The following is a 27,796-nucleotide window of genomic DNA, read 5'->3' on the forward strand; positions in this document are numbered from 1 at the left end:
TTGTGTCATCTGACTCCTTCCTTTGTGCACAATGATTTCTCTGTGCCTCTCTCTGCAAGGAGAAAATGGCAGTGTTCCCTTCTCAGCACTAGAGAAAGGCTGCCTTTCTCCAGCACTGAGCAGGGAAAGGCTGCCCCTCTCTCTGTATTCTGAGAGGCAGAGTGATCAGAGGTAAGACCAGGGTTCCCTTCTCAGCATTAAAGAAAGGCAGCCTGGGAGAGGGGGCAGGACCTGCTGACAGGCTGGATAGGGGGCACTCCTGTGGGTTGATGACTCCCCATCCCTACTTTAGATTGTATAGCAGGCCTTGTACAACTTGTGGACATCAAGTTGACCACAGCTGACCGCAGAAGCTGTGTCTTGTGACCTTCCAGTTGCTTAACTATGCTCTGGTTACCGTCTCAAACAGGCAACAAAAAATTGGATTGAATTGAATGCTGGGGTGCAAAAGCGTGGTTAGAAGGGCAAAACTTTCTCAAAGTTCTCCTAACATTTTTTGCAGACTGATCAAGCGCTGTTTTTGCGATATCCCCCACCCCCAATCTGAGTAGTCTTCTTCTATGGAATAGTGGTAGTACCAATGCGTAGGGAAGATTGTATAGGGAAGTATGAGGATATCAAGACACTACTTAGGGAGCAATCCTATGTCCTCTAGACAGTGTCTGGGGGATATAGGATTTTTTGGTTTCTAGGCTCCAAGGTAGGAACCAGGGTTCCAACATCAGAGCCCAGAAACCATGCTCCCTGCCCCCTCCCATGCTCCCTTGTAGCCCACATGGTTCCTTGATGGTCCACACATAAGAATCATATTCAGGAGTCATCATATGCCTTGTAAATTTAACATATGAATCATCTCCAGCTAAAAAAAGTTCTGTGTCTCACCAGGGACTCAATACACCTTGTTTTTGAAAGGCCTTAGCTGAAAGGGGGGGGGGAGATTTTCACAAAAGCTTTTGATAGTCATTTCACAGTGGTCACTGTGAAAGGCAGTGGGAGTGCCCATTCAGAGTGAAGACAGTGCTGACCCAGGAAGCATTACATTCTCTCTGAATTGGCTCTGTGATGTCATTACATAGCCAAATCTAATTGACTAAGGGTACAACCCTATGGGGATAGTTGTCAGTCTCCAAACTTGGAGACTGACCACTATCCAATGCAGGGCAACTGGAGCATGGAGGTGACCTCACCTCCGTGCTCCAGGCACCCTGCATTTCTGGCTAGACAGGCAATTTTGCCTGTCTAGCTGGAGAGCTTTGGAGTGGGGGAGGCTGCATGGTGCACAGGAAGCTGCATAACACAGTTTTCGCAATCTCCTCCTGGATCCTGGGATTGCCCCTTTCCCTGTCTCCATGCTCTGTTTCCGAGCACAGAGATGTAGCTGCCACAGAGATAACTGTGCGGGCTATGTAATGATGCATTTTTTGCCTACCAATTTGTGTCCTCCATTGCTCTGGATGTAGCTGTTGAATTCAAAATGGCAGAGAAGAAATTCACCCATATTACATTCACACATTCTGCTTCCAGGTAAACCTGGATTAACTGTTGCTTCTTTTTAGATTTACCTGGGAGGGGTTAATCCAACATTGAGTCAATATCTGTCAGCACAATAGCAGCCATAAATAAAAGCTGGATAGGATCCAAAGTGGCAAAGTGGACGTTTCTGTATGTGGAAGCCTCATCTTTCAATAGCAGCCCCTCATGGCCCAAGTTCGCCCTGGAATTTGAGGTATCTTGGGGAATGCCTTCTAATGCAGTACAAGAAGCTGTAATTGGAAGGGGAAATTGGGAAAATACAGGTCAATGCACAAAAGTGCTTGGGCGTGCACATGGACCTGTTTTGCCATTGTATTTTTGCAAAGGAATAAAACAGAAATAAAGATACATAGTGTTCAGTGAATAGTAAACAATCAGCCACATCAGAGCTGAATATTATGTGCTATAGGATTTCGCCCTTGCCGCAAAACATTGTACCCATTATATTATGTCATTAATGACTGAATTCTCCCACTGCCAAAGTACGCCTGCTAATAATGTTATAGCATGGAACTTTCTTTCCCTACAAGCCTAACAATAAGGGGAAAAAAGTTCTTTAGCAAAGGAACTCTATGGAGGCAAGCTGATTTATTTCTGATGCAGCTAATGTGATGTTTTCAACAAACCATTCACCCTGCTATAATTTTTGATAGCATAAAAGGAAATAAATGTACAGATGTGATTTCATTAAAAATTATTTGTTTACTGATTTTACTTTCAAGTATTGTTTACTTTGGAGAATGGAAGACTTCAACCATTAATTCAATAATGTAATGAAGTCAATGTTCGTTCATTGTAGTATGAATTTAATAACCTAGAAATCTTATTTTAGCAAGAAAATGATGTGATTAACCAAAAAGATGAATATATTCTTAAACCATAAACATATTAATTCATTAATTCTTGATTAAGGACTGTGTATAAAGTGATCATTTTTTAAAAGATGCAAATTCTAAAGCAAAAATACTTCAGTATGCAGTTCCATTCCAACAAAATGGAGAGAAGAATAAAAGTACATCCCAATAATACTTATGTTATTGATAAAGAAGAAATAGATATTTAACTTAAATACAATAAAACAACACATACAAGTATAATAATATGCTTATTTACAAATTGATTCCAGGAACCCAACCCAATTTTATTTCATATTATTTCCAAATCTAACATTTAATGGTGTTGTATATACAAGCTTTGTTTACATAATAAAGGTTCAAAAGTACATCTTAGGTTGTTACCTTGAGGAAAAAAATCCTACGTCTGATACATGTGCATTCACTCCACCCAGCAGAGCATTTTGCATATCATTTTTGTGCCTGCAGGTGGGAGTTGAATACGGCGGTAAAGGAAGGATGAGAATAGACACTACTGCTTTGCCAAAATCTGTCCTCCAATTTCCCTGAAGTTTTCTTCCCCTGTGAAAGAGGTTCTGTTTTTCTGCCCATTCTCAGTCACTTTTAAATTTCTTTTGGTGATGGTGATCGTGCTTGGAAGGGTGGGCTGGTTGTAGGATATGCAAATGAATTTTCTCATGGCTTGTATTTCTTCCACCCCATCTCTGCCATGCCCTCTCTCTACCAATAGTTATGGTCTGGAAAGGCTGTGCACCCCATTACCATGCTACATCTGGTGATGCTGACTGTTGCTGCCACAGTAACATTGACCCCCTAGCTTTGCCCTTGGTGAAATTACAAGGTCATAGATTCGACATCCCAGGGGTGCAACAGTGCTATGCCTTTGTTTGCTGGTACAGCAGCTTTCAGGATCGGGTCATAGACACATGGAATGAAATTGTGTGCACTGTACTCTGAAAGTACCCTGTATGCCTCTGAAATATGTATCGTAGGCACATTTTACATTCATTTCCATGGTGTATTCTTTCATCTTTTATCATAAATTGACCTCACTGTGGTATGAAATACTTTGCTGCTATATTCTCTTTCATATGAATTTGTAAGCAACAAGGATTTTCTTGTTTTCTTAAAAACAAAAATGTCTTTTAAAATCTCCATTTTGACACAAAATGATAGTCCACTCTGCATCTTTCACCCTCCAGAGAGTTATATGCAGAAGAGGGTGTCTTACCTCAGGTTATTAGCCCTTTTGCAAACTAATTTACTGAAAATGCATTCTAAGTCCATAGTCACGGAGAGCAAGATTTCATTGTAACAGACACTTGTAGCATTTTGCAAAGCACAGCCCCTTCCAGTGGTTTTGATATAACATAACTGGTCTGACTGGAAAACATAAAGTAAGGACATGAAGTATTGGAGGGAGCTCTTGTGGTGGCCTTAGCTCACTTAACTGCAGGAAGTGTGAGGGATTCCTGTGGACTTTGAGAAGATGAGAAAGGACACGCGGTATCCTAAAATGCTTCAGTGGTGTCTCTTGTTCTCAGCGATGGATAGGGACTACAGAAGAACCTCTGAAACTGGCAGATAAGCCAGCCAGTCAGCCTGATCCTTCATGATACTGTTTACACACTTGAGATACTGTTTATGGAGTTTGTGATATTCTGGGGTGGGGGGCGGAGTTTGTCCATCTGGGTGGTCCGGTAAATGAAAGGGTTGTGTGGAGGGTTTCAGGAAGAAGCAAGGAAGTGCTGGCTTTCTTGGTGGGTTCAAGGAGCTTGTAACATCTGGAGGCATATAAGTCAACTATTAAGGAGTGGGGAAATGGAAAGACTACATGAATGATAGAAGGAAAGGATATAGAAATTTCAGTTACGATGTGGATTAAGCCTTGCATTTCAAATCTACCCTTTGAAATGTAGATTTCCTTGGTATGTGGGTTAGGACCATTTGAAGCTGCCTTATATCAAGCCAGACCATCAGTCCATCTAGCTCAGAATTGTTGACACTGGCAGCAGCTCTCCAAGATTTCCCAGCTCTACTTGAAGATGTCATGAATTGAATGCAAAACATGTGCTTCACCCCTGGGGTACAGCCCTTCCCCTGTGTGAATTTGGATTCACACAACCAAATTGGTGGGATGGCATTTGGACTGAGCAGATCTGGGCTTGATTGGGCTCTTGGTGGACTCATGTGAGTATTTTGCCATGGGCACAACATAGAACGTAACCTAAACATATCCGTAGATACAAGTTTGAATTGGCCCTACATGATTATGTTACAACATAGTGATACCTGCAACTATTCACATGAACAAAACAATGTGCATACTGGCTCATTTATATACTAATTAGGAAGTTTCATAATTTATCCTTAAGTAGCAACCTTGGCTAGTTTCTCTTCATCTTGCTGACTTAGCTTTTTCAAAAATCACAAATGTGTCATTCATTATCATGAAGGCCCGATGCCTTACTCCAGTACAAAACTAAGTTACTATTGATACTAGATACTGTTATTGATAAATCCTTAGTTTGATTGAGTTATATTTTTTCTTTAACTAATGCTTGATCTTGCATGTTGCTTGGCAAGCTTTCCATGGGGGCAACATCTTTTCCCGCACAAAAATAAATCACTCACATGACTTATACTGGTCCAAATTAGAGGGGGCCACCTCCAGGCTGCTGAGGGCAGGCTAGGTGCTGCTTGAAGTGGCAGCAAAGACTTGTTGTTGTTGTTGTTTGCTGTAAAAAAGGGAAAGGGAAGGGAAGAAAAACCATGGTCACCTCATCTTTAAAGGTAAGCCTACCTCACCCAAAACTTCAGAGACCTCACCCCAATTGCAGGTATCCCCTCCCTTTGCGAGAGGATGAATGGTCCCACAAAAGGGGGGATTGTGCCTGACCTTACTTAATGGTCCCTTTATAATCATTAAGCTGCAATCCTGCACCCAGTTTCCTGGGAGGAAGCCCCATTGAACTCAAAGGCGCTTACTTTTGAGTATATATGTATAGGATTGCACTGTTATCTCATCCATTTTAATGATGGGCATTTCATTCAAACAAACACAACAGGTTTCACAGGATATCCAGCCAATTGTTTTGAATACTTCTTCCATGGTTACAGCTTACAACTATGATTCACCTCTCTCAAGGCAGAACCTAATGTGCTGTCTATTACTTTCAAATGCCATATATTTAAGTATTATTGGTGTATAGAAAACTTTGAAATAACCCCAAATAACCAAATCAGGTTGGAAATGGTCTCAAATTGGATATTTTTTATATAATACCAAGACTAAAGAAAGGCTGAACAAATATTTCAGGTTCCTAGGAGCCACCATCAAATGTATAGGAACAACCCTTGTATTATTTACATTCTAAACTATCAACATCCAGGTTTTTAAGCGGTCCATCAGTTAGGCTGTGGAAATGTTTCTGATCCTATCTTAAGAATTGGCTCATAACTGTGTGTATGGAAATTTGAACTTGGGGCATTGAACTGACCCAGCTGAACTTGACCTACTCAGTCTCATATTATCTGAGAAATTATCCTAGTTTGCTACATACAGTTCATTCTACTATTATTTTGTTTGTTTGTTTATCTATCTACAGAAAGCAGGGTATAAACCTGAATGGGTGGACTTGTGTGGAGCACATATTGAATGGACTAAAGAGAAGTCTAGCAAAAGGAATGTCTTCCAGGTAGGCAATGATTTCTTATTGTTCCATCACTCTTTGGCCGTCACGTTGTTGTTGTTGTTTTAAAAACCCCTAACCAAAGCAGGATTCCTTTCCATATGTAGCTATTTAATAACGGTAAAGTCTGCCAACACAATGTTCGTACTTTGTTTGTTAAGGCAATTGGAAAGCATAACATTTTATTCACTCTTTCCTTTTTTTTTTCTGGGCCAAAGTATCTTGATGATTGAATCTACTAAAAACCCTTGAGAACCTGTTGATTTGCTGATTAATGTGCCACATTCAATTTGTTTTTAGAAGTTGGTAGGTAATTTGTTTTGGGTTTAAGGCTGGGAACCTTGACCTAGTGAACTCCTGTAAACAGAACTTTCACACTCTGCTTACATAAGCTATACTCCCAACCGAGTGGAATTTGCCTGTTTGTTTTTCTTATTTCTCAAGACTTTAATGACAGGTTCATTCCAGAGCAAAGAAGGCACAGGGATGGGGAAAGAAACAACAACTCTGCATCTCTCAAAGCCAGTTCAAAAGGCTACGCATTTTCTACCAAAGTCAAATAATTTTAATGAATGCAAAGAATTTAACAAAGTTGCTTATAGGTTGTTACTAAGCATGTTTATTACAATGGTACTGACATCCAAGTGGTGTGGATTGCAGCCTAGCTACATCACAATCCTACATACATCAACTGAGAAATAAATACTGCTGAGTTCCATGGGACCGACACCCATGCATGTGTGTATAGGATTGCAGCTTCAGTGACCAGGGCTGGCTCCAGCATTGTGGGTTGAACCAACAAAGTGTTGTGACATGGGTCCCCTCCTATGATGGTGGGGCCCTGTAGGATTTGTTGGAGCCCTGGGGGGCTTACCTTAATGGCAGTTGGGTGGCTCATAGCTACCATTTTTGTTTTCCACAGTGCCCTTGAAATTAAGTAATTCTTGGACATGGGGGGAGGGATTTTTGTAGTTGCAGCCATCGTTGGGGGCTGCCATGTTTTGTGGCAGCAGCTATTCCTCCCCCCGCCACACACACACACTGCACCAGAATAACTTCATTTCTGGGACATGGTCAGAAACAAAGATGGCAGTTGAGAGCTCCCTGCTGCTGGCAGAGGTGTTTTGTTTTGGTTTTTATAAGGATCCAGGATACTGAACTCTGCCAGAGCACAGGATGAAATGGATCAAATGACAGGATTATGCTTTGAATGACAGAGCTCCGTAAATATGTTGCTAGCAACATAACATTTACTGCGTTAATTTTTTTAAAAAATGATTGATTTTCATGAGGATTAAAGAAGACTATATATGAGAGAAAGGTTGAGTTGGGATATGAGGAAGGCACCAGAGTACATTGGGCCACCCTTAAATTGCACCCCAAATTCACTCCCTATTGTGGAACTTTCACATATACCTCCCTCATAACTGGGACAATCTTACCTGTAATTATATGTTAAAAGAATCACTAGATAAGAGCATTGATGTACACTCTTATACCTGTTTATGGGATCTCGACATTGCTTGGTTCTGTGCCATTTCAGCATCCAATGTCATTGTGTCCTACTGCCACACCTTGCAGTATTTGTGACCTTTTGCCTTGAGAATTCTTATTTTTGTTGCCAAAGGAACTCGAAAGCAGGAACTTGTTTGAAGCAGCTTCACAGCACCCTGTGAGCACATGAAGCAATTTGCAGCCAGATATCATTTTCATCTCCCCAGCAAACTGACATGTTACACTAGGTCTTCATCAGAAGAGTGGTGAATAAAAGGAGATTTATGTTCAAATCACATGCTTTAAACATTTCCGCTAAGTGCTAGTTTGCTCTTTGGTGTTGAGCCTGAAATTTAAAGCACTGGGGATTAAAAGGATTACAACATAATCTTAAATAATCCTAAGTGTCATTTACAGAGAGATGGTTGTAATAACTAAATAAAACCATGTTAAGGGATGGCAGTGTTGTCAGTCAGCAACTGAAACCATGTCTCTGGTGCCCTATCGTTCTCTCTCCTCTCTCCTTTATTGACTCCAGTTTTATGTTGGACAGGTACATCTTGATGGGAGCAGCTGCTGAAGAAAGTAGGAACATGACAGAATGGTTGTAGTCAGTGCTAATATGGTTACTGAAGCATTAGTAACTAGATTATTAAAAATCGTCTCAAGGTTCAATGTTTCAACTTTTTCAGAAAGGGCTTATCTGTTTCTCCTGTTTCACTCTTGCTGTTTGTTTCCCCTACCATGAAAGTCAATCAGCCTCTCCTGAATTTAACATTCCAGTAAGACACTGGGGGAGGAAACTGCAGAACGTGTTTAACCTTAGCATCAGTTCACATGAAGATTATCCAACTGTACTGGGGATGTTACTTACAAATACAGCTGCTTCTACACTAATCATTCATTCATTACCAACTGTGTTTTGCACTGTATAGAGCAGGGAGATGATGCATTTCCTACCCTGAAATTACCGTGTGTGTCCCTTTGGTTGACGACCAAACTACATAAATGATATATATACATACACTGGGTTGGATCCAAAGGAGAAGGTTGAATTTAGAGGTATCCTTCCGTTCATGGGTCCAACCCAATATATACATATATATTGCGATACTTATTCACATAAATATGGTAGTTATGTACTTTGCCACCTATGGTGTTGACTGATAGTGTTGGTGCAATTGCCTTTGGTGCAATTCGTTCAGGCCATTTTCTTTGCTTCTTTGGGCAGATATTAGCCTCTACTCCATGCCTATGCTGTTGTGATGGTGGACTTACTTGGCTCCCTTTGTCATTAATCTTCTTAGGGCAATGGCCCCAAATGCTTTAACCTCTCCTGTGCTGTGCCCTACTCTGTTGACCATTTTGGTTTCTCCTCTTTTGCACCTTTTCAAGTGGTGCAATATCATTTTTCTAATGGGGTGACCAGAACTGCATTAAGTATTCCAGCTGTTTTTCCATGTAGCGTTGTATGTCTGCAGACATACAGAGAAAGAAAGAGAGAGAGAGAGAGAGAATGAGCCAGGATTGTATGTATGGACAGGCTCTCTAAATAGACTGTATATCAGAACCCAAGATGCTTGATCTAGACAGCCTTCATCAACCTGGTGCCCTCCAGAAGTGTTGGACTACAACTCCCACCATCCCTAGCCAGCATGACCATTAGTCCAATAGCTCTGGAGGGCATCAGGCTGGGGAAGGGTGATCTAAACGAATTCACTGGAGCAAAGTCTGAGAACTTCAGCTATAAGACAAGAGAAGTATTTAAAAAATGTAGTCAGGGAAATGTGTCCACATATGAAAGAGGAATACCAGGTTCATTGGCCATCTTGAAATGTTTGGATGAAGTGTATGTATGATTTACTGCTGCTTAGTGTGATTTCAAGTGGCAAAAAGGAATACTTGAAGGGGCTCTTAGACTGAAAGGTATACAAGACCAGTTCATGCTTCTTCAATCAAGTGTTCTCAGGGATGGCAACACAGTTCTATTGCCTAGATGTAGAACTGTATCCCTATTCACAGAGGAAGCAATTTCAGTTACATAACTGATTTCAAGAAAGAGGTTGAAAACTGTATGGCATGTGTATTTTTCAACTACTGCAGCTGGGAATTTAGGTCATGTTTATTAAGCTGTCTGTACAACAGTGAAAAAGTCCTCTAGGAAAAAAAAAACCCTCCATAGATCCTTCCACATAGTGTGGAGGGATAGTAATATTGCTTCTAGGAGGTGAGAGGGAAAATGTTTAGAATCACATGTGTGTTGCAAATTGCAATCATACACACCCCAGAGGATATTCAAACTGATCAGTCAATCAAAGCTTCCCTTCTGGTACATGGATGGCCTTAATGTGATTGAATATTCTACCTTTGTATAGTGACCTGCCTGCCAGAGGCCCAGTTGATGTCAAACAACTGATACCGAGAGCCTTAGTAGCAAAGTTCTTCTTCTAAATTCATCATTATAACCATTTTCTGTCAGTCAGTTGAATAGAGAAAGGACAGGTCCACTGCCTCCTTCCAGATGGATTGTAAAATGCCACAGGACTCAAACCAGAGAACCTGGCAGCTTGGCCCAAGTGTCTTACTCTTGATGATACTGGGCAGCGCTTAGGCAGAGGGAGCTATTTGTATGTCCTTTGCTACTCTGCAGCACAACACAGAGAAAGGTTGCTCATTAGTTGCTCATCGCTGCTGCTCATTAGCCTGGCTGGCCCACATAATTCATGTGGCCAATTGGGGCCTGGCTGGCTTTATATAACTGTTGCTCCTGTCTTGGTTCCTCTGTCCGAGCAGCTCATCAGACAAGGTAGCTGTTCTGCAGATTTTTGCATCTTGCCTTGCCTCTCCACCCCTGGACTTCTCCCTTTTGAACTCGACTATCTGCCTGACCTTGACATATGCCTTCCTCTGACTTCTGTGGTTCTGAATACTTGTCCACTGCTCTGGACCTTGACTCTTGCTAACCTGAATCACGTGCTCAACTTTGGCCCTTCCACTGACAGCTTGACCTCGTAGGGTCCTGACAGAAGGATTCAAAGAAAGGATGGGTTCCTTCCAAAACAGGTGAAGTGACAACAGCTATGAATAATAATTGGAGTGAGGAGCATAAAATGGGTGCTGCCCATTTCCTGTGTGATTAGAAAGCCAGAGACTATTCAAATGTGCATCACTTCAAGTACAGACTTCTGAAAAATGCTTCTGAAAGACAGCACTTTATGCGGCAGGATGCGTTGATCTTATTGTGTGGGTGAGCCCCATCGCATGAGACATCACTACATCAGTGCCAGTCACTACCAGGGAAATTCCTTGCCAATTTCATAATCTTTGGGTAAGCTACAAGTTTTTTTGTCTGTACAAGGTTCTCTGGATGCTAGAATGAATCAGCATGTGCTGGTTTATATTTTCTGTAGAACTGTGCAACATCTCTATGATTGCAAGGCAGGAAATTACCTCAGCCTCATCTGCCCATGTAACCATTCTTCTAGAAACAATCCTTGTGAGAGATCTCTCCAGATATTTCTCTGGGCTTGTTTAGGACACATTTTGATTTGTTTTGTACCTGAAAAAGAGGAAATTAGGGACTAAATGCTTCTGACTTAGTTAGTACATGTGGGAACTAATGAAACCATTCATACCATCTGTCTGTCCATCACGGTGATACATGTACAGAATAATCTGACAGCTTTAGTTAGGGTAGGATAAGAAGTATACAAATGGTTGAAGCAATTAATCAATCTTGAGAAATATATGATAAAGAGGCTGGAGAACAGATAAAAGATATAGGACAAGGAGTAAGTATTCATTGTTCTTCAGAATGTCAGCTTGTCTGTGGTTAGTGGCAACAACATTTTTTCAGTAATTATCAAAACTTTCTCCAATAATAATAAGACCCACGTAGAGCCTTTGTTTGCATGCATAAAAATAGCAAAAGATAAACTGAAAATATCTAAACCCTATATTGGTGACAGGATTAGCATTACTTGTACTGAAAAAATTGTAAGGGACAATAATGGAATATGAGATTTAGGAAACAAGCATTTCTGCTACATTTGCCGAACTGGCTGGGTGTCAGTTTTAGAGAGAATGCTCCAGGTTTCCTATTCATGGTATGTTTCAGCCTATCTGCTGACGACCCACTCAACTGTAAACTCAGTAGCTTTGGGCTGAGAAGAGAAAGTGTTCATTCCTCCTGCCTGCATGGTGCGCAGCTATTTCAGGTGATCAAACAATTGCCTATCGTTGATTGGCCCTATCTTCCAGTAGTAGTAGTAGTAGTAGTAGTAGTAGTAGTAGTAGTAGTATTTCTATCTCACCTTTCTTCCATTGTGGAACTCAAGGCGGCTACATGTGATTCCCAGGTAGTAAAATTAACAGCACATACACAGAGATTGATAAAAAAGATACCTAACCTCCCTGCCACCATCACCCCATGCCATAAAGGGATGAATGCCAATTAGTATGTTATTTCCTTTTATAATGACTTATTGGACCATTTGAAAACAGGATTAAAACAACATTCTCATGTCTATTTCTATACCCACCTCCATCCCACAGCCTGGCAAAGTAAGAAAACCTTGGGCTTGCTTCCGGAAAGCTGGCCACGAACTAGCCCTGGAGACTTTTTAAGGAAGAGCATTCCATAGAGAGGGTGCCATGGCCGAAAAGGCCCTATTTCCGATGTATATTATGAGCTAGACTGTATAAAATCCTCCTTTCATTCACCAATGTTTCCACTGTATCTAGTCTTTTAAAAAATGGGTTGGATCCTGACAGTCATACTTAGAACAAACCAAATGAAATTAATAAGTTAGTGTTAAGTCTAACGTAAGTCTCATTGATTTCAGTATGCCTACTCCAAGAATGACTATGTAAGTCTGGATCAAGCCCACTATTTTTATAAAGTCAAGGTCCCTGGCTGCATGTAAGTGTGTTTGTCTGAGAATTCACATTTAAGAAATTATGTCATTAACAGTGTGATCCTATGCAAGTTTACTCAAATATAAGTTCCACTGATTTCAGTGGGACTTATTGCCAGGTACATGTGTATAGAACTGCAGCCTCTCTTGTCTTGTCTTGTCTTGTCTTTTTGACAGCTATACTACAGCTTTCAAAGCTGCAGAAGTTATTTGTCCATCAGAAAGGAAAATATTTCTTTGGAGCCACGGGCATTTCTGTGTTGCTAAAATTAAGCCTAACAATATTTAATGCTTAATCTAAACATGAAATAATAATTTTGTCAGGGGCAGAAACACTGAAGAGCAATGAGGCCCAAGTAACTGGATGGTTACAAGATAAAAGAAATAATGGATTCTCCTCAACAGCATAAAAGAAATATCCCAGCCATGTCAATTTAAGAATGCAACTTCCTCAGTCTTCTGCTGGGTTTTTTTTTAATAATCACATTCATCATGTTTGAAAAAGTAATTATTAATTTGTAAATTTAATGTGTAATGGAATTGAATGGCACTTGGTTACTGCATTATTCATAAAACACATTGCTGCCATCTGGTGGTCAGTAGCCATGTCAGCACCAATTTTTCTCTGACAATTTTGTTAGATTTGCAGCTTTGAGGTTGCGATCTTCAGCAAATAAATGTTGGAAGAAAATTTCACTGAATACATGGCAGGTTGTCATCTTCTCCTTCTCTTTCTCCTTCTCACTTCTAAGTAGCTGTGGTTAAGACTGAAATGTCAAACTATATAATATTTTCCAAGACTGAGTTTCTCTAGTGATACTTCAGTGTAACGTTAAAATAATATTTTACATGGAGCAGGCTTGCACAACTTGTAACCTACCAATATGAACAGCCCAACATCTATGGATTGTAGCCTGCCAGATGCTTCACAACTACCATAAGCCGATATGCAGGTAGGAGAAACAGGAGAAACTGGAGGCTGATATACGTGGCTGCATTCAGCTAGGAGAGTGACACGTTGTGCAGGAGACCTACATATACAGCCATGCACACACCCATTATAAAAGGCACCCCAATAGAAAAACAAGGTATTTGATTAAATAAATGCAATGTTAAATTTAGTAAATTAGAAAAATAACACCCATAGTCAGGAGTTATAAAAATGGCTTTTTATTCTACATTCCTTTGCTTTATTGTCTTTGTTATACCAGAGGGATTAAAGCCTGTATTGATGCTTTAATGAGTTGGGGGTATTTTTTTTATTATCAAAAGGCATTTTTACAGGTGCAACAAACATGCGTCATTTGCAGCTGGAGTTCGAAGCTGTTTTAAAATGTATAAGGGAACAAGCAGGTGCCAACATGCCCTGTTTGAAATAGTTAGTAACATTAACACCTTTTCAAGCTGGTTGTTTAATGAGGTAATGTCTGATTTAATAGAGAGGGCTACTATTGTTGAGGTTTTGTACATGATGCAGTAATTTTTATGTTTTAAAATAACTTGCAGCTATGGCAAATGCAATCAAGTGTCCTTAAAAAAAGAAAGAAAAGCAAATGTGGTTTCAAATGTAATTAGTAAAGCATGGCTTACTGGCATTTGTGAACACATTACAGCTTGGGATACAATACTTCTCCAAACATACCAATAAAACTCTATTTCCTAATCCTTTGCAGGCACAGGGGGTTCTGGTGCACATATGAAGCTCCCTAACCGACAAAGTCTTCTCTATTTACTTTAAATAGAGTTCTGAGTGCCCAAAGGGCTGCATGCGTGGGACTGCTTCTTCCATTGGAGTGAATGGGAAAATCTACTCTTACAGAATGCACAGAGTTTACAACAGAATGCACAGAGTTCTGGATCAGGGCTTTAAGTGAAACGGCCTTCCATTCTGTCTTGATTTGTGTTGTCAGTAACAGACTGTGGAGACTCCTACTGGACATGTTAGCAAATTACAGAAATATATATTTGAAACAAAGCCAAGTATTCTTTGAGTCCATATTTTCTCTAATATCAGTTACAATGTACACAATTTTGAAATGTATGTGATAATATACTTCCCATTATACTCACTCAAATGCACGCTTTTGACTGCTAAGGGATAGGAACAAATTTTCCCCAAATGAATCTTGATAATAACTAACCGGACACCCACGTTCATCAAAAGCCAGAAGAGATTAGCATGTGGTTAGAAATGCAGAGTATAAATGAGGCCATAACTAAAACCTTACATGAAATTGAATCGACTGGTCTGTCACTCTGACCTGGAGCATCCCCAAACTTTTCTCTAGGGTGCTCTTCATAGCAGTTATCCATTTTAGTGGTTTGGTAGTTTAGTACAGAAAACAGGTATATAGAAAATTCAGCTACCTTTTTTCACATTTCCAAAGAATCCTGCCATGTAGACTTCATGGCTTTTATCGGTCATGCAACCAGTGTAGAAACAGACAAGACAGTGGCAGGCAAGTGGCATATGTGTGCGGGGGCGAGGGGGCAGATGTCCAGAGATGCATGGCTAATCAATCACCTTCCAAACATCCATAAGGACCTGATCTGCACATTCAGCTGAATGTATTAGTGAACTGGTAGAGTAGATTTCATAATTCCCTAGAGATTCATGTCCCCAACTGTATGATGGACATTGGTTGTTTCACAACTTCATAAGCATTTGGGGGCAGTGCTGTAGAGAAAACAAAAATGTAAGGTGCTACATATGTATACAATGTATGGACATCTAAGATTCCTGGATAAAAAATGAAGGGATGATTATGACGAAATCAATAGCATCAGTCTTTGGAGATGGCTATCTAATCTTATGATCTCAGCGTGCTGAGCTCTTCAGACCAACTAATAACTACAAGTACAGGATGATAGACAACAGTATGCATATAGAAAGTGCATCCTGAATAAGGCTATGAATTTAGAATTTTAATGTTTATTTTTTTAATACACATGTTGCCAATTATATGTGTTTTCTTTAAACAAGAAAAAGCTAAGATTTGGGCCTGCAGCATTCTTTCTAATGAGTCAGCTCAACTGATTTTAGTGGGAGTTACTCCCAAGCTAGTTTGTGGATGGCTTTTATGTAGGGAAGCAGGTGTCACATACTTCAGAATGAACACATTTCAGAAGTCCAAAACTTGGAAATACAAATGTCAGAGCACCAGATATATTTTTCACTTTCATTCTTCAATTTTTCACATCTGTGAAAAGAAATTTAAAGAATAAATAAATTTATCCAATGGAGTCACCATTCCTGTTGAATGCTCAATTCCATTTTAAAGAGAAGCACGAGGAATTTGAAAGTACAAACATGTTGGATATGACATGGGGAGCTATGGCCATGGCCCTGAGTCACACCAGTGATGGACAGCTAGAGATGGGGGAGAAATTATTTCAGTTTGCATTTGAATTTTAATACAAACGTACATACCTAAGTTCACATTTTTGACCAATATATGAACTGAAACTCAGTTCTCCTTTGAAATTCACACTTGCCCAAATTTTGTGATAGAGTTCTTCAATCAGAAAATGCATACAAAAATGTGTATATTAGAGAAAAGGGCATGTTGAAAATGCATTATGTTAGGAAAATTGCTTGCAAAAAAAAATGTACACATTAGACAAAATTGCTGAGGGCAGTGCTCAGCAACAGGGTGCTTATGCCCCCGCTGATTCTGTTGCACAAAATGTAGGCCCTGCCAATTCCATTGCACAAGTGGGGACCCACCACTTGCACCATGGAGATTTAATGCTTCCTAGAGGAAGCCTCGAAATGGTCAGAAACACTCATTTCTGGATCAGGACAGGTCAACAGAGCTCCCTTCTGCGAGTTCTGCTGACCTGCCCCATTCCAGAAATGAGTGTTTTCACTCATTTCCAGTTGGTCCCAGAAGTGCTAAATCCCTGTTCTGTAAGTGGTGGAAGCTGCTTGCAGAAGAGGGTCAGCAGGCCACAACATAATGGGGGGTGGGTGTAAGCATCCCATTGGATGTTGCCCATAGGAAACTGCATGTATGTATTGGAGAAAATGTGTACAAAAGTGCATGCAAATTGTCATGCAGACTTTAAAAAAAAAATCTCACAGTTCAGAAAGAACCAACATTAAGGCTGGAAAAATTCTCAAAATTGGGATGAACCAAACTAAACAATGAGAAACTGAGAGAAACTGAAAATGACTGATTTGTCTAACCCAACTGAGAACACTATATGGCAGGAATGCCTTTTTTAGAGAGATAGAGTTGATTCATAACTGTATGCCAGTTCCACAGAGCTAAAGGAATCATATACATATTTGTGCATTCACATACCAAAACATGGCACAATTCCTTAATTTATCAGTCATGCAAATCAAAGAGAGAAAGAAAATGAATCCCACAGGAATTCACTCATAGATAATCAAATCTGACTTGTTTACATGTTTTGTACTGGCATTTTGCTATTCAACCACTACATTTCCTGGGAGAGAGCAGGGAGGGAACTTGGCGAAGCCACTTTGCTCCATTTTTCTGTTTCTCTTTAGAAGTGAGGCAGATATTTTGGTGTTGGCTGCTTGAAGAGAGCGTTGGCTGTCCTCTTTTAGAAAGGCAGCACCTCATGCTTGTGCAGAAACGCTTGCCAGATTATGGAAAGCATTCATATTTTTCACTGTGAGTGGGGTCTTTTTACACAGGAAAAGATCCTGCTGCGGAAAGACAGTCCTGTGAAATGCACGTTGCTTCAAGATTCAAAGAATGCTGTGACTTTAACAAGCTCTGTACAAGTTACACCCTACAGATGCTTTAGAAAGCGTGTGCATTTGAAACCCTCAGGTTTCTGCATACCTGGGGTTATTACATTGTGATCTACAGTGGCTGTGTTTCTGATGTGATAATGCTACCACTAGGATAAGTAAGTCGCGCTGTTGTAGCTGGATCCAGCTTACTGCAAAAGAACGGAATCTGCAAAACATACAAATCCATGGGGCTGCTTACATTGAAGTGGTACTATTGTAACTCTGCTCTTGGGATTACTTCACATAATAGGCTTTCCCCACTGGCCAAAGTAATTCGGGAACACTGGCACAGTATATTGCACTTTAGGCATTCAAAGCTCTTCATATACATTATTCCAGTAATTCATACAACAGCCCTGTAAATTAATCCATAGTGAAGACAGAAGGACTGAGGCTCAGGCCAACAAGTGAGTGAATGGCACAGGCTGGATTTTGACCCAGGCTCTTCCTCCTTCACAGCTCAAGTTGAAACTATATGTGGCATTCAGTTAGACATGTTGTATCCCCCCCCCCACTTTTTTTTTTAAAACCAACTTCAGGAGGCTGTGAGCTTAAGCTTATTCCCCTCTGCCTGTTTTTCCACTCAGAATCACCCATCAAATACTTTTACCCTTGCAGAGGAAGAGATACAGTTGCCCATGACTTCCCCCCTGCAGGGGAGAGAAGCGTGCGCATGCGTATGTGCGTGAGCGCGTGCAATTTTGAGTGGAAGAATATCCACTGGCATAAGTATTAGTCAGCCCTTTAATCTCCATTCTGCTTAAACTCTTAGCCTCCCAAAGCTGCTTTTGCTTTTAAAAACAACAAAATACCTTTGGGGCAAAGGTGCTCACAACTGACAATCTTCTGACCTTCCCCTGATGCGTTCAATGCACTAACAAACATGGCTATGTCCCCACCCAGCAGCTGAGTGTTCAGTAGGGATGAGCGGATTCCCTACCTGTTGTTCTGCAGGGGAATCCGCCCGTGGGGGGAGGTGATCCATCCCTCCCCCCAGAATCCGTCCAGGCCAACTCTGCTCCGCGTCAGTCCTGCTGAGCCTGCCAACTGTTTCGCGTCACTGCCGAATGTCGATATGGCCGGCAGCCATTGCCGTGCCGTATAGCTGTAAGAGAGTCTCCAGACACAAATGGCATAGTGGGCTCCATTTGCGGCTGTAAAGCTGGTAGATTAGCCTAAATGCAGCCATTTACAGCTGCATTTAGGTTAATCCACCAGCTTTACGGCCGCAAATGGAGTCCAGTACTCCATTTGTGTCCCTGTTCACATGATAGGTATGCAAATATTTGCGTAGCCTATCACCTCAAAAAAACAGGGATGCAAATGGCATACTGGACTTAGAATCCGGCCTCATTGGAGTCCGTGGCGGAATTTTCCGCCATCCCTAGTGTTCAGTGTCAGTGGGAAAGGAAGGCCTATGGACATTCAGCACAGGTGTTGAACCTCAGACTCACTGGCGAAATCCGGCTCACCTGAGGTCCAATCCGGTCCTCTGGGGTTCCCCAGAAATCCACACCCCCTTCCCCTGGCTCCACCCCTTCCCTCCAACCATCAGTCTTTTGATAGTTTCCCAACTCTTGTGTAGTTTTCCCTCTATTCTAAAAGGTGCAAATGACTCTCCTAAGGCATAGTTCCTGGCAGCAAGTTCTTTACACTAAAATATGCTGTTATTGGGGTATTTTTGCCCTGCCTCTTTTGCCTTCGACCCTGCTACTTTTGCTGCTGGAATGGCCACCACTGGAATGCAGCCCCTGGGAGCCTTTTCAAAACTGAATTTGGCCCTTGGGCTGAAAGAGGTTCGACACCTCTGACATACAGAAATAACCTTGTTTACCTGAGTTACCAGTCATGTGGAGGAGCCTATGGCAGGGCATATTTTCTTGGAGGGGCCATGGCTCAGTGTTAGAGCGCTTGCTTTGCATGCAGAAGGTCCCAGGTTCGATCCCTGGGATCTCCAGGTAGGGCTGGAAAACTCCTGTCTGAAACCCTGGAGAGCTGCTGCCAGTCAGTGTTGACTATACTGTGCTAGATGGACCGAAGGCGTGACTCAGTATAAGGCAGCTTTCTGTTCTGTTCCTAAATGTGTAGCAACCCTTCTCCACTAATGCCAAACATGTGGCCATGGGGGGGGGGCAGTAAGCATGTTAGTATCTATGTGTGTGAGTACCAGGCACAATCCTGCTTCCCTCTCACAGGTTCATTTAAACAGCCCTTGAGTGTCACAAGAGGTTCGACACCTCTGACACACAGAAATACCCTTGACTTGTTTACCTGAGTTCCCAGTCATGTGGAGGAGCCTATGGCAGGGCATATTTTCTTGGAGGGGCCGTAGCTTCAGCCGCAGACTCTTACCTACTGCATGACACTAGTTGTGATAAACTACTTGGTTTGTTGGTTTGTTTGCTGATTTGTTTGTTTAATGCATATTGGTAGCATACATAGTACCAGCTACAAGTGATGTCTATGACACACACTTTGACTGGGTTTGCACAACATGCTAACCCACTCTCAGTGGTTGAGTGTGATGTGTGAATCATTGTTGAACTGTGGCTTGTTTGTTGAACCATGGATTAGTGTGTTGTCTGAGCCCAGGACATTTTCTTCAGGGTGGCTTGTTAATCATGCAGTGTGGCTTATTTTTCTCAAACAAGCCACTTGAGAACCCATAGTTTGTTGTTGGGTTGTTCAGGCTGGTTAACAAGCCACCCTGAGGAAAATGTCCTGGGCTCAGACAACACGCTAACCCGTGGGTCAACAAACAACTCACGGTTCAAAAACAACCCACAGTCAACCACTGAGTGTGGGTTACCATGTTGTGTGAACAGCCCCTTTGGGTTGGAGCCAGTGGAGGCTCTCTGCTGGAGCAAGGGGCAAGGCAATTATATTAGTTGGTTGCTTCTTCCCCCTGCAGCTGCCAGTACCACTTCTCACACTGTTCTGCAGGGGGGCCCAAACCTCTGGAGCAGCTTTCAGGGGGCACATGGGACTGCAGGACAGTCTGTTCTACTGTTGAATAGCTGTTACCATGAGAAGGTTTCACCATTCCTCCTAATATTTAGCCAAAATCTTCTTTCCTGCAATTTCCACCCATTGTTTATAGTCTTGTCCTCTGGAGCTACAAAGAACCACTATTATGTCTCCCTGCAACCTTCTCCAGCTTTTTCGACTGTTCCTCACAGGACTTAGTTTCCAGATTGCTCACGATCGTGATTCCCCTCCACCAGCACAGAATAAAGTGAAACTAAAGCCCTAATCGGTGTTACTTGCGTGTACGGCCTTACTGTGATGGAACAGGAGCAGAGCTGTGCTTTTATCTCCATACCCAATGTTGTGGGTCTGTCTGAGCATGGCTGTTTGCAAATGAGCCTCCATGCATGAGCAGTGTTGTTGTCTGTATGTGTTCTGTCTTTTTATGTAAATGGTTTTGCACTTTGTGTAATGTATTTTTAATTGTTTTTAATCTTTGTGAACTGCCCAGAAAGCTTCAGCTATGGGGTGTCATAGAAATATAATAAATAAAATGAAATCTAGGGGCTCCATGTGACCAAGATACACCCACAGTCAAGTATCTTGGTCACATGGAGTCCCTCTACATGAGCTCACGCATTGAGGCTCCTTTGCCAAAAAAAAAACAATGATGCTCAATGCCGCAGATGTCAAAGGACAGCTGTGAGATATTGGGGTGGAGCTAAAAGCACATTCTGCTTCAACATAGTAAGTAATGAGAGTAATGCATGAATGGGGCTTATCACAATCAGATAGCATATCACTTTTACAGCACATATGAAAACATTTTGTATGAAATGCAGTTAAAGTACACAGTTCAAATCCAGCGCTGTTTACTCAAAATGTTAGAGAGAATAAACACTTCTGGAACTATACATTATTTGGGTTTGCTCACATTTTCTTCTTGCCAAACTGTGGAGACAGTCGCTTCGGTTAGTGTTGATAAAATTTGCCTTGTTAATTGATGTAGAAGGACTGCTAGCACCCTGACATGTGCCTCTTCACATATATTAATCATTAACATTTTAAAAATGCATATCAATCCATAAAGTTTTATTCTCAGTTGGTTCTTAGAGAATCTTCTGGAAATGCCATAGATCTGCTGATCTGAGGATGCTGTGTATAAATGGAGCATGGATGCAGAAATTTCATGAAGTAGATTTTCTGTTGTGGTGCTTATCTGAGAAGACATCTCAAGACAATTGATTCCCCCCCGCCTTCATTTTCACCATACCAGCCACTTCCTTCAAAAAGCAGTATCAGTACTATATCTTTCGTTGTTTTTTTTTTTCTTAACTTGTAATCACATTATCTCACCCATTATATAAAAAGCAGTAAGATACAAAATTCTGCTAAAGCAAAGAATTAACAATGAGCAGGACCCAGTGACCCATAAGCGAGTACAAGTACTTCTTATGCCTGTGCTGTAGGCCTTCCCATGTAGCCCCTCCTCGACTGCAACTCCTCACATGGGCTGCCCCCAAAATTGTTTCAGGTTTTGAGTTTGTTGAGCAGTGCAGCATGGGAGAGGGGGTGGCTTTGGGGCTTAGTAGCTCCACAGTGTGCATGGGGTTCATGGCATGGCCATCTGGATGTTGGCCAGGGACTTCCTTGAAGTGACTCTTGCAGGCTCTTAACTTTCTCCATGCGCTGATTACCGTTTTTGCCTGTTACATAATTGCAGGTGTTTCTTCTGTGACTTTCCCGTCCAATAAACAGTAAATGTATTGCAATTTTTATTTTTTTATTTATTGATTGATTGATTGCATTTTTATCCCACTGCTCAGCCAAAAAAGGCTCCCAGAGCAGCTTACAATCAATGAACAAAGAAGACAGTATGTGCATGTGTGAGGTATCAGTCAACATGTGTAGCCGGCAACAGTTGCTTAGGGCAGGGATGGGTAACTTGTGGCCCTCCAGATGCTTTAAACTACAACTCCCATCATCCATCACCATTGGCTATGCTGGCTTGGGCTGATGCATGTTGTTAGCCAAAACATCTGGATGGCCACAGATTTTTTGGCTAGCCCTGGCTTAGAGAGTGTCTCAGTCTCCTTCAGAAGCACTTGCTCTCTCAATATCTGAGAGCTATTAGAACATAAGAACATAAAAAGATCCATGCTGGATCAGACCAAGGGGTGATCCAGTCCAGCAATCTGTTCACACAGTGGCCAACCAGCTGTCAACCAGGAACCCACAAGCAGGGCATGAGTGCAACAGCACCCTCCTACCCATGTTCCCCAGCAACTGGTAAGTGAGGCCTAGGCCAAGGATGGATGGTCCAGTATTTCCAATCCAAGCCAGTTCAGAATCCAAATGAAATCTGGAATAAAAATGCCTTTTAAAATGCATATTTAAATATACATTTTAACATATTTTCTCACAGAATATGTATTTTTAAACATATTTTATCCTAAATTATGAATTTTTGAGTGTATTTTAGTACATTTTTTGAGCTGAGAATTGAATAGCACAATTTGGAAAAGTGTGAAACATGAAGGATAGCTACAATTCATCCATTAGTGCAGGAGGAGCAGATCTGGATGTTTTTCTTTGAAATGTGGTACCAAGCAAAATCCTCGAGCATTCCTAGGCTGGGCACTTTCTCTCAAAACTCGAACATTGAGTTTCTCATGTTTCGTTCTTTATAAACTTTCTGCAACTATGTTTACTGTTTCGGCACATTCATTGACGTCAGTGTGGCAACATGAGCTTTAATTTTTCAGCACCGAAATGATGGTGCAACAATTAAGCCCAGCAGGAAATGAAACAATTACTTTCTGTGTATCTTGACCACTTTGCTCACATGCTTGAATAATTTGTTAGATGATTATATTCTTTCTTGCCATTCTTTTATGTTCTTGAAGTTAATTAAGGGGCAACCTGAGTTTATTGCACAATTGGGGGCGGGGGGGGGAGCACCAAAGATGGAGACAGTTCATGCTGCATCTCCAACAGGAGCATTTAATACAAAGGAAAGCAACACCCTTAACTTTTCACGTTATGTATCAAAAATAGCTTCCCTGTTGAGCTCAGGACTCCCATTTCAAATAAACAAACATAACACTCGTACATCTGCCGTGCCTAACGTAGCAAAGGCTATGAATAACTTTCACAAATAAATCTGATATTTTCTGGTGGACCATATTGCATCTTCTACTTTTTTCCCTTTTTGTTTTTCTATATTTCACACGTGTGTGTGTGTGTGTGTGTTTATGAATAACTGAATCCTTTCAGTTGGTGGGCCAAGAGGGACAGTTATCCTTGGGTATCTTAGATTGGTTCAAGTAACTAGAATTGGCCCCTTTTGGCACTGTCTGTAAAAGTGCTAAAAACTGCTTTGCGTGAAAATATGTTCATATGCATAAGTTTTCTGTCTTACCATTGCCAACCTCTCTGTGTATATCATACAAAAGCTGTGTTCCAGATGGGGTAGCAAGGCTCTGTTGCTTCTGCATCAAAGTAAGTTTTGCATTGAAGTTCTATTGTGCCACATGTAAAAAAACAAAAACAAAACAGGAGCAAAGAAGGTATGCAACCCAAGAGGGACCAGACATACACGTTTGTTGCACTGATAGGAGTGCTTCAGAAGCACCTTTGGTTTCACAGATGATGTTGCCTGCTACAAAGCACGTGTACCTACCTGAAGGACAGTATTACAAATGGCTCCTTTCCGAGATGGTTGTGGCATCAATGCACTTAAGAAGTGATCTTCAGCTATAGGTTGTGAAATCTTCAGTGAAGAGAACTAGAATTTGGGGTGCAATAGGAACACAGGAAGCTGCGGTATACTGAATCAGACCATGGGTGCATCTAGCCCAGTATTGTCCACCCTGACTGGCAGCAGCTCTCCAGGGTTTCAGACAGATGTTTTTCCAGCCCTACCTGGAGATGCCTGGAATTGAACCAGGGACCTTCTACATGCAAAGCAGATGCTCTATCACTGAGTCACAGTCCCTGATAGGGACTGTTGCCAGCTGGTGGGTAAAAGGCAGAATAGTTTCTGGTTGATACTCAGCGATGCTGAGCATGCTCCTGCCGGGATGTTCTCCAGGTTGAAAGTTAGGAGGAGGCCTCTTAGAGCACAGTCAGAAATGAAACCTCACTTGTTTGCCTTGAAGTCTCTGGTGCAATCTCTGCACTTTACACCAATCAGTGTTGTGCCTCTCAGATGATGGCCATGTATATAGTTTGCAAAATCACTTGGCTGTGCTTTAGCTACTTGTTTGATTCAGGGTTCTTTTTCCTGGCATTTATCCACTTACGTGGCAATTATACAATGCCTACGATGGGAGGACAAGTGTTTCTCAGGAAGATTCTGCCTTGCAATCAAGGCATATCAATGAGGCAATCCCAACATAAGGCATTTTACAGAATATTATTACCAATATTTATCCAGCACTGTTTATGCACAAAGTAGTCTATGATCCTTTTCTCAAATTCCAGAGTGTTGGCAGTACTGGACTGCTGTAGCAGCAACAATACTCTTATGATACCTTACATTCTAACAAATATCTTCTGGCAGACATACTTTTTGGGCTCTTGTCCACAAAAGCTGATGACACCATGTGTTGGATCGCAATTTAGTCATACTTAGAGTAGACCCATTGGAATCAGCGGGACTTATGTTAGTCATGTCTAACTTAAGTGCCATTGATTTCAATGGGTCTACTTTAAGTATGATGAAGTCTGCATACAGCCCCATTATATTTATTAATAAAACAGACTTGTGAAGCAGGTCACTTGTACCTATTTTACAAATGGATGCTGAGAGATATTGTCCAGGTTCGAATGATCATGGCGCAAAAGAAGCCACTGTGGTTTCTCTCCCCATGTGCTGCACACATGACCATCATTTGCATAATTGCAACCCTTGGGTGGGGTCAATACGAAGCTGCGCCTGCTGTGCTGCCGGGTTCAGACAACACTGAACAGACAACAGACAACTCGCACTGCAGAGCGGGTAATTATGCAAATTACAGCCACATGTGCAGCCCACACAGGAGCGGGGGGGGGGAGGAGCCATGGCTTCTTTTATCCCCATGATCATCTGAACACTCCCACTCGCTCTTAGATTTCAACAGAGTTGCTACCAGGTCTGCCTGTTAAACATATACAGCCTCTTTCTCCTCCATCTATCATTTAACAGATTAACGTATGGCAAACATGATAACCATTTTCTTTCCCCCAGATAGGTATCCACATTATTTCAAAAGATTTGTGAATGATTTCCCAAAGATTTGATTCTCAATGTTTAAAAGCAAGGGTGTGGTCTTACAATAATCCTGAAGGTTATAATCATACCAAAGTACCATATAGAAAAAAAAATGTATTTTTGTTTTGACTCAAGATGCCAGTTCTCAGTGGTGTTTTTTCCATTCCAACTGAGTCAGCTCTTGGGGAAATAAACCTCTCAAACAAAAGGCCAGCAAACCAAACTACAATTAACTACCACTCATGGGAAATTCCATAATGGCGTGCTACAGGCATATGAAAAATCTACACCTTCTGAGAAAGAAAAGGCAGAAAAAATTTGTCAAACAATTAAACTGATGGGTATTCCCAAGATTGGAAAAAATAAGTCATCTGTCAGGAAAAAAAAATACTGGCGCTGAGTTTGTGTGAGTACAAATAAGAATACCCTTTTGACCCTGTGCATTTCTGTTCTCTTTTGTCCTGCCCTTAGGGTAGAGGGGGTGGGGGTGGGAAAGCAAATACAGCACTGAGTCAATGTGAGGCTGGGAAAATAGGCTATAAAGTTTGGCAAGTGACACTTACTGAAATATAGGATGAGATAGAAATGTGGCTGCCCCACACAACAGCCACAGAGGTTCCCAGAGTCCCAGTAAATGGTAATCCAAGGGTTATCTCAGGTAAGCAGAGAGACAGAATTATTCTCCACTTCCAAGATGAAAACCATGTAACAGAAGGCTTTTCACCACCTTCCATGAATGTCATGGGAACAATGTGAAATTATAATTGAGGAATTGGCCATAAGATGTATTGTTTACCACTGACTCTGTGTAGAGAGGGATTGTTGGTTCGGGGTATCCAAAACAACCTGAAGAGATCTGACAGTATACATATGCCCCTTACCAGAACCTACAGTTTTTGCTCTTACAAATTGTGACAACTACTGATGGCCAGTATGTTTGCTTGGAATTTGATCATACTATTTTAAGTGCTATCTATATATGAAACTGTTTTGGCCTAGCACTACAATAGCACATCCACTAGATTAAAAGACTACCGAGAAAGAATGAGATTCCTGGTGAGGTGATTTGAGTGCTTTGACATGAAATACATGTGACATCTGAAAGCAGCTGTAGGCCTTGTTTACACTTTATCACCTGAGGGACAAAGCCACAGACATCTGCCCTGTTCCAACGCAGCTCCATTTTGGGGGGAAGATGGGAGGGATGGTGTAACATACACATCAGGAAAAACCCGTGGTTTTATTAGTGAGACCACAAGGTTGCCAGTGACCCCACAGTTCAGACGATGAAACACATGGAATAAACACATTTTTTGGTTTCAGCTCTTTCCTTAATGTTCCCATCTTCCATGTAAATGGTTCTTTTTTCCAGTACTTTTCTCCTAAAATCCTTTGCCTGTTCAGCCTATGTTTTGCCCTTTTCTTTGCACATAAGTAGCAATTTTCCAAAAGGTCTGCTGTTTGCTGACAACCACATGTCCTGATGGAAAGATAATAATGCCCGTGGAGGTTTCCTTTTTGCGAATTCTGTTACTTTTGCATGCGCAAACATATAGTTTTGTGTTTTTTTTTAAATCTCTGGGTTATTTCATTCTGCTTGTGTGTCTGTCTATGAGACTTTTTTGTAATTAAAAGATAAGATTAAATACTTTATTTCCAAAGAAACTCTTACAGTATTTTGAAAAGTCTATGTCTCTGTTTTTAAGGCATAATTAAGCGATAAGGAGTACCAATTATTAGTACCAATAACAGTAAATGCCTTTCTTTCTCAGAGTTCATATATAAGCAGGTGCCAATAACACAGGTTTGAAATAAGTCTCTTAATTGCTTCTAAACTATTTAATTAATGGAGTTATATGTGGAGTGGTGGGAGAGCAGAGACATCAGGCTAATAAATGTTTATTGAAACTTTATTAGACATATTTCAAGGGAGCTTGTTCTGTTTTCCAGGGTATTTGGTGTTCACTCTTACAAAGCAGGAGATAGACCCAAAACAGCAAGCAGAATGTCAAGTAGATAGAGCTTCACCTCTGCAGATACAGGGTGCCTATTGGAAGTCTGTTGTGCCAAAAGAAATAACACTACTTTTGATTAACTCTACAAATATGCATATTTACATAAATAAAGCAGTGTTGTCCTATTTTGCCAAAGCAGAGATCATGGGCAAGTAAGGAGAATACAAATCTGGCAGATTATCTGGAGCAGAAGTAGAGGACAGGTAGGAAACAAGCAGGCAGGATTCTATCAAAGTTCAGATGCCTGAAAAACAAGGGAGATCAGTGGTCGGTCTTTCAGGACCAATAAGAGCTGTGCTC

At 41.3% G+C, this 27,796-nt stretch overlaps 1 protein-coding gene across 4 annotated transcripts in view; it reads left to right on the top strand.

Annotated features, from left to right (window-relative positions):
* Positions 1-27,796, top strand: part of ARHGAP15 (Rho GTPase activating protein 15) — a 711,254-nt gene that overhangs the window by 89,595 nt on the left and 593,863 nt on the right. For all 4 annotated transcript variants that reach the window (XM_084809673.1, XM_084809680.1, XM_084809663.1 and 1 more), the window contains exon 6: positions 5,996-6,085. In XM_084809673.1, the coding sequence (XP_084665799.1) occupies positions 5,996-6,085 (90 nt within the window). The remainder of the gene's footprint in view (positions 1-5,995; positions 6,086-27,796) is intronic.

The sequence above is a fragment of the Heloderma suspectum genome, chromosome 1 (assembly GCF_057233095.1).
Source record: "Heloderma suspectum isolate Gila_16-S chromosome 1, 16-S_ref, whole genome shotgun sequence".
NCBI lineage: Eukaryota > Metazoa > Chordata > Lepidosauria > Squamata > Helodermatidae > Heloderma > Heloderma suspectum.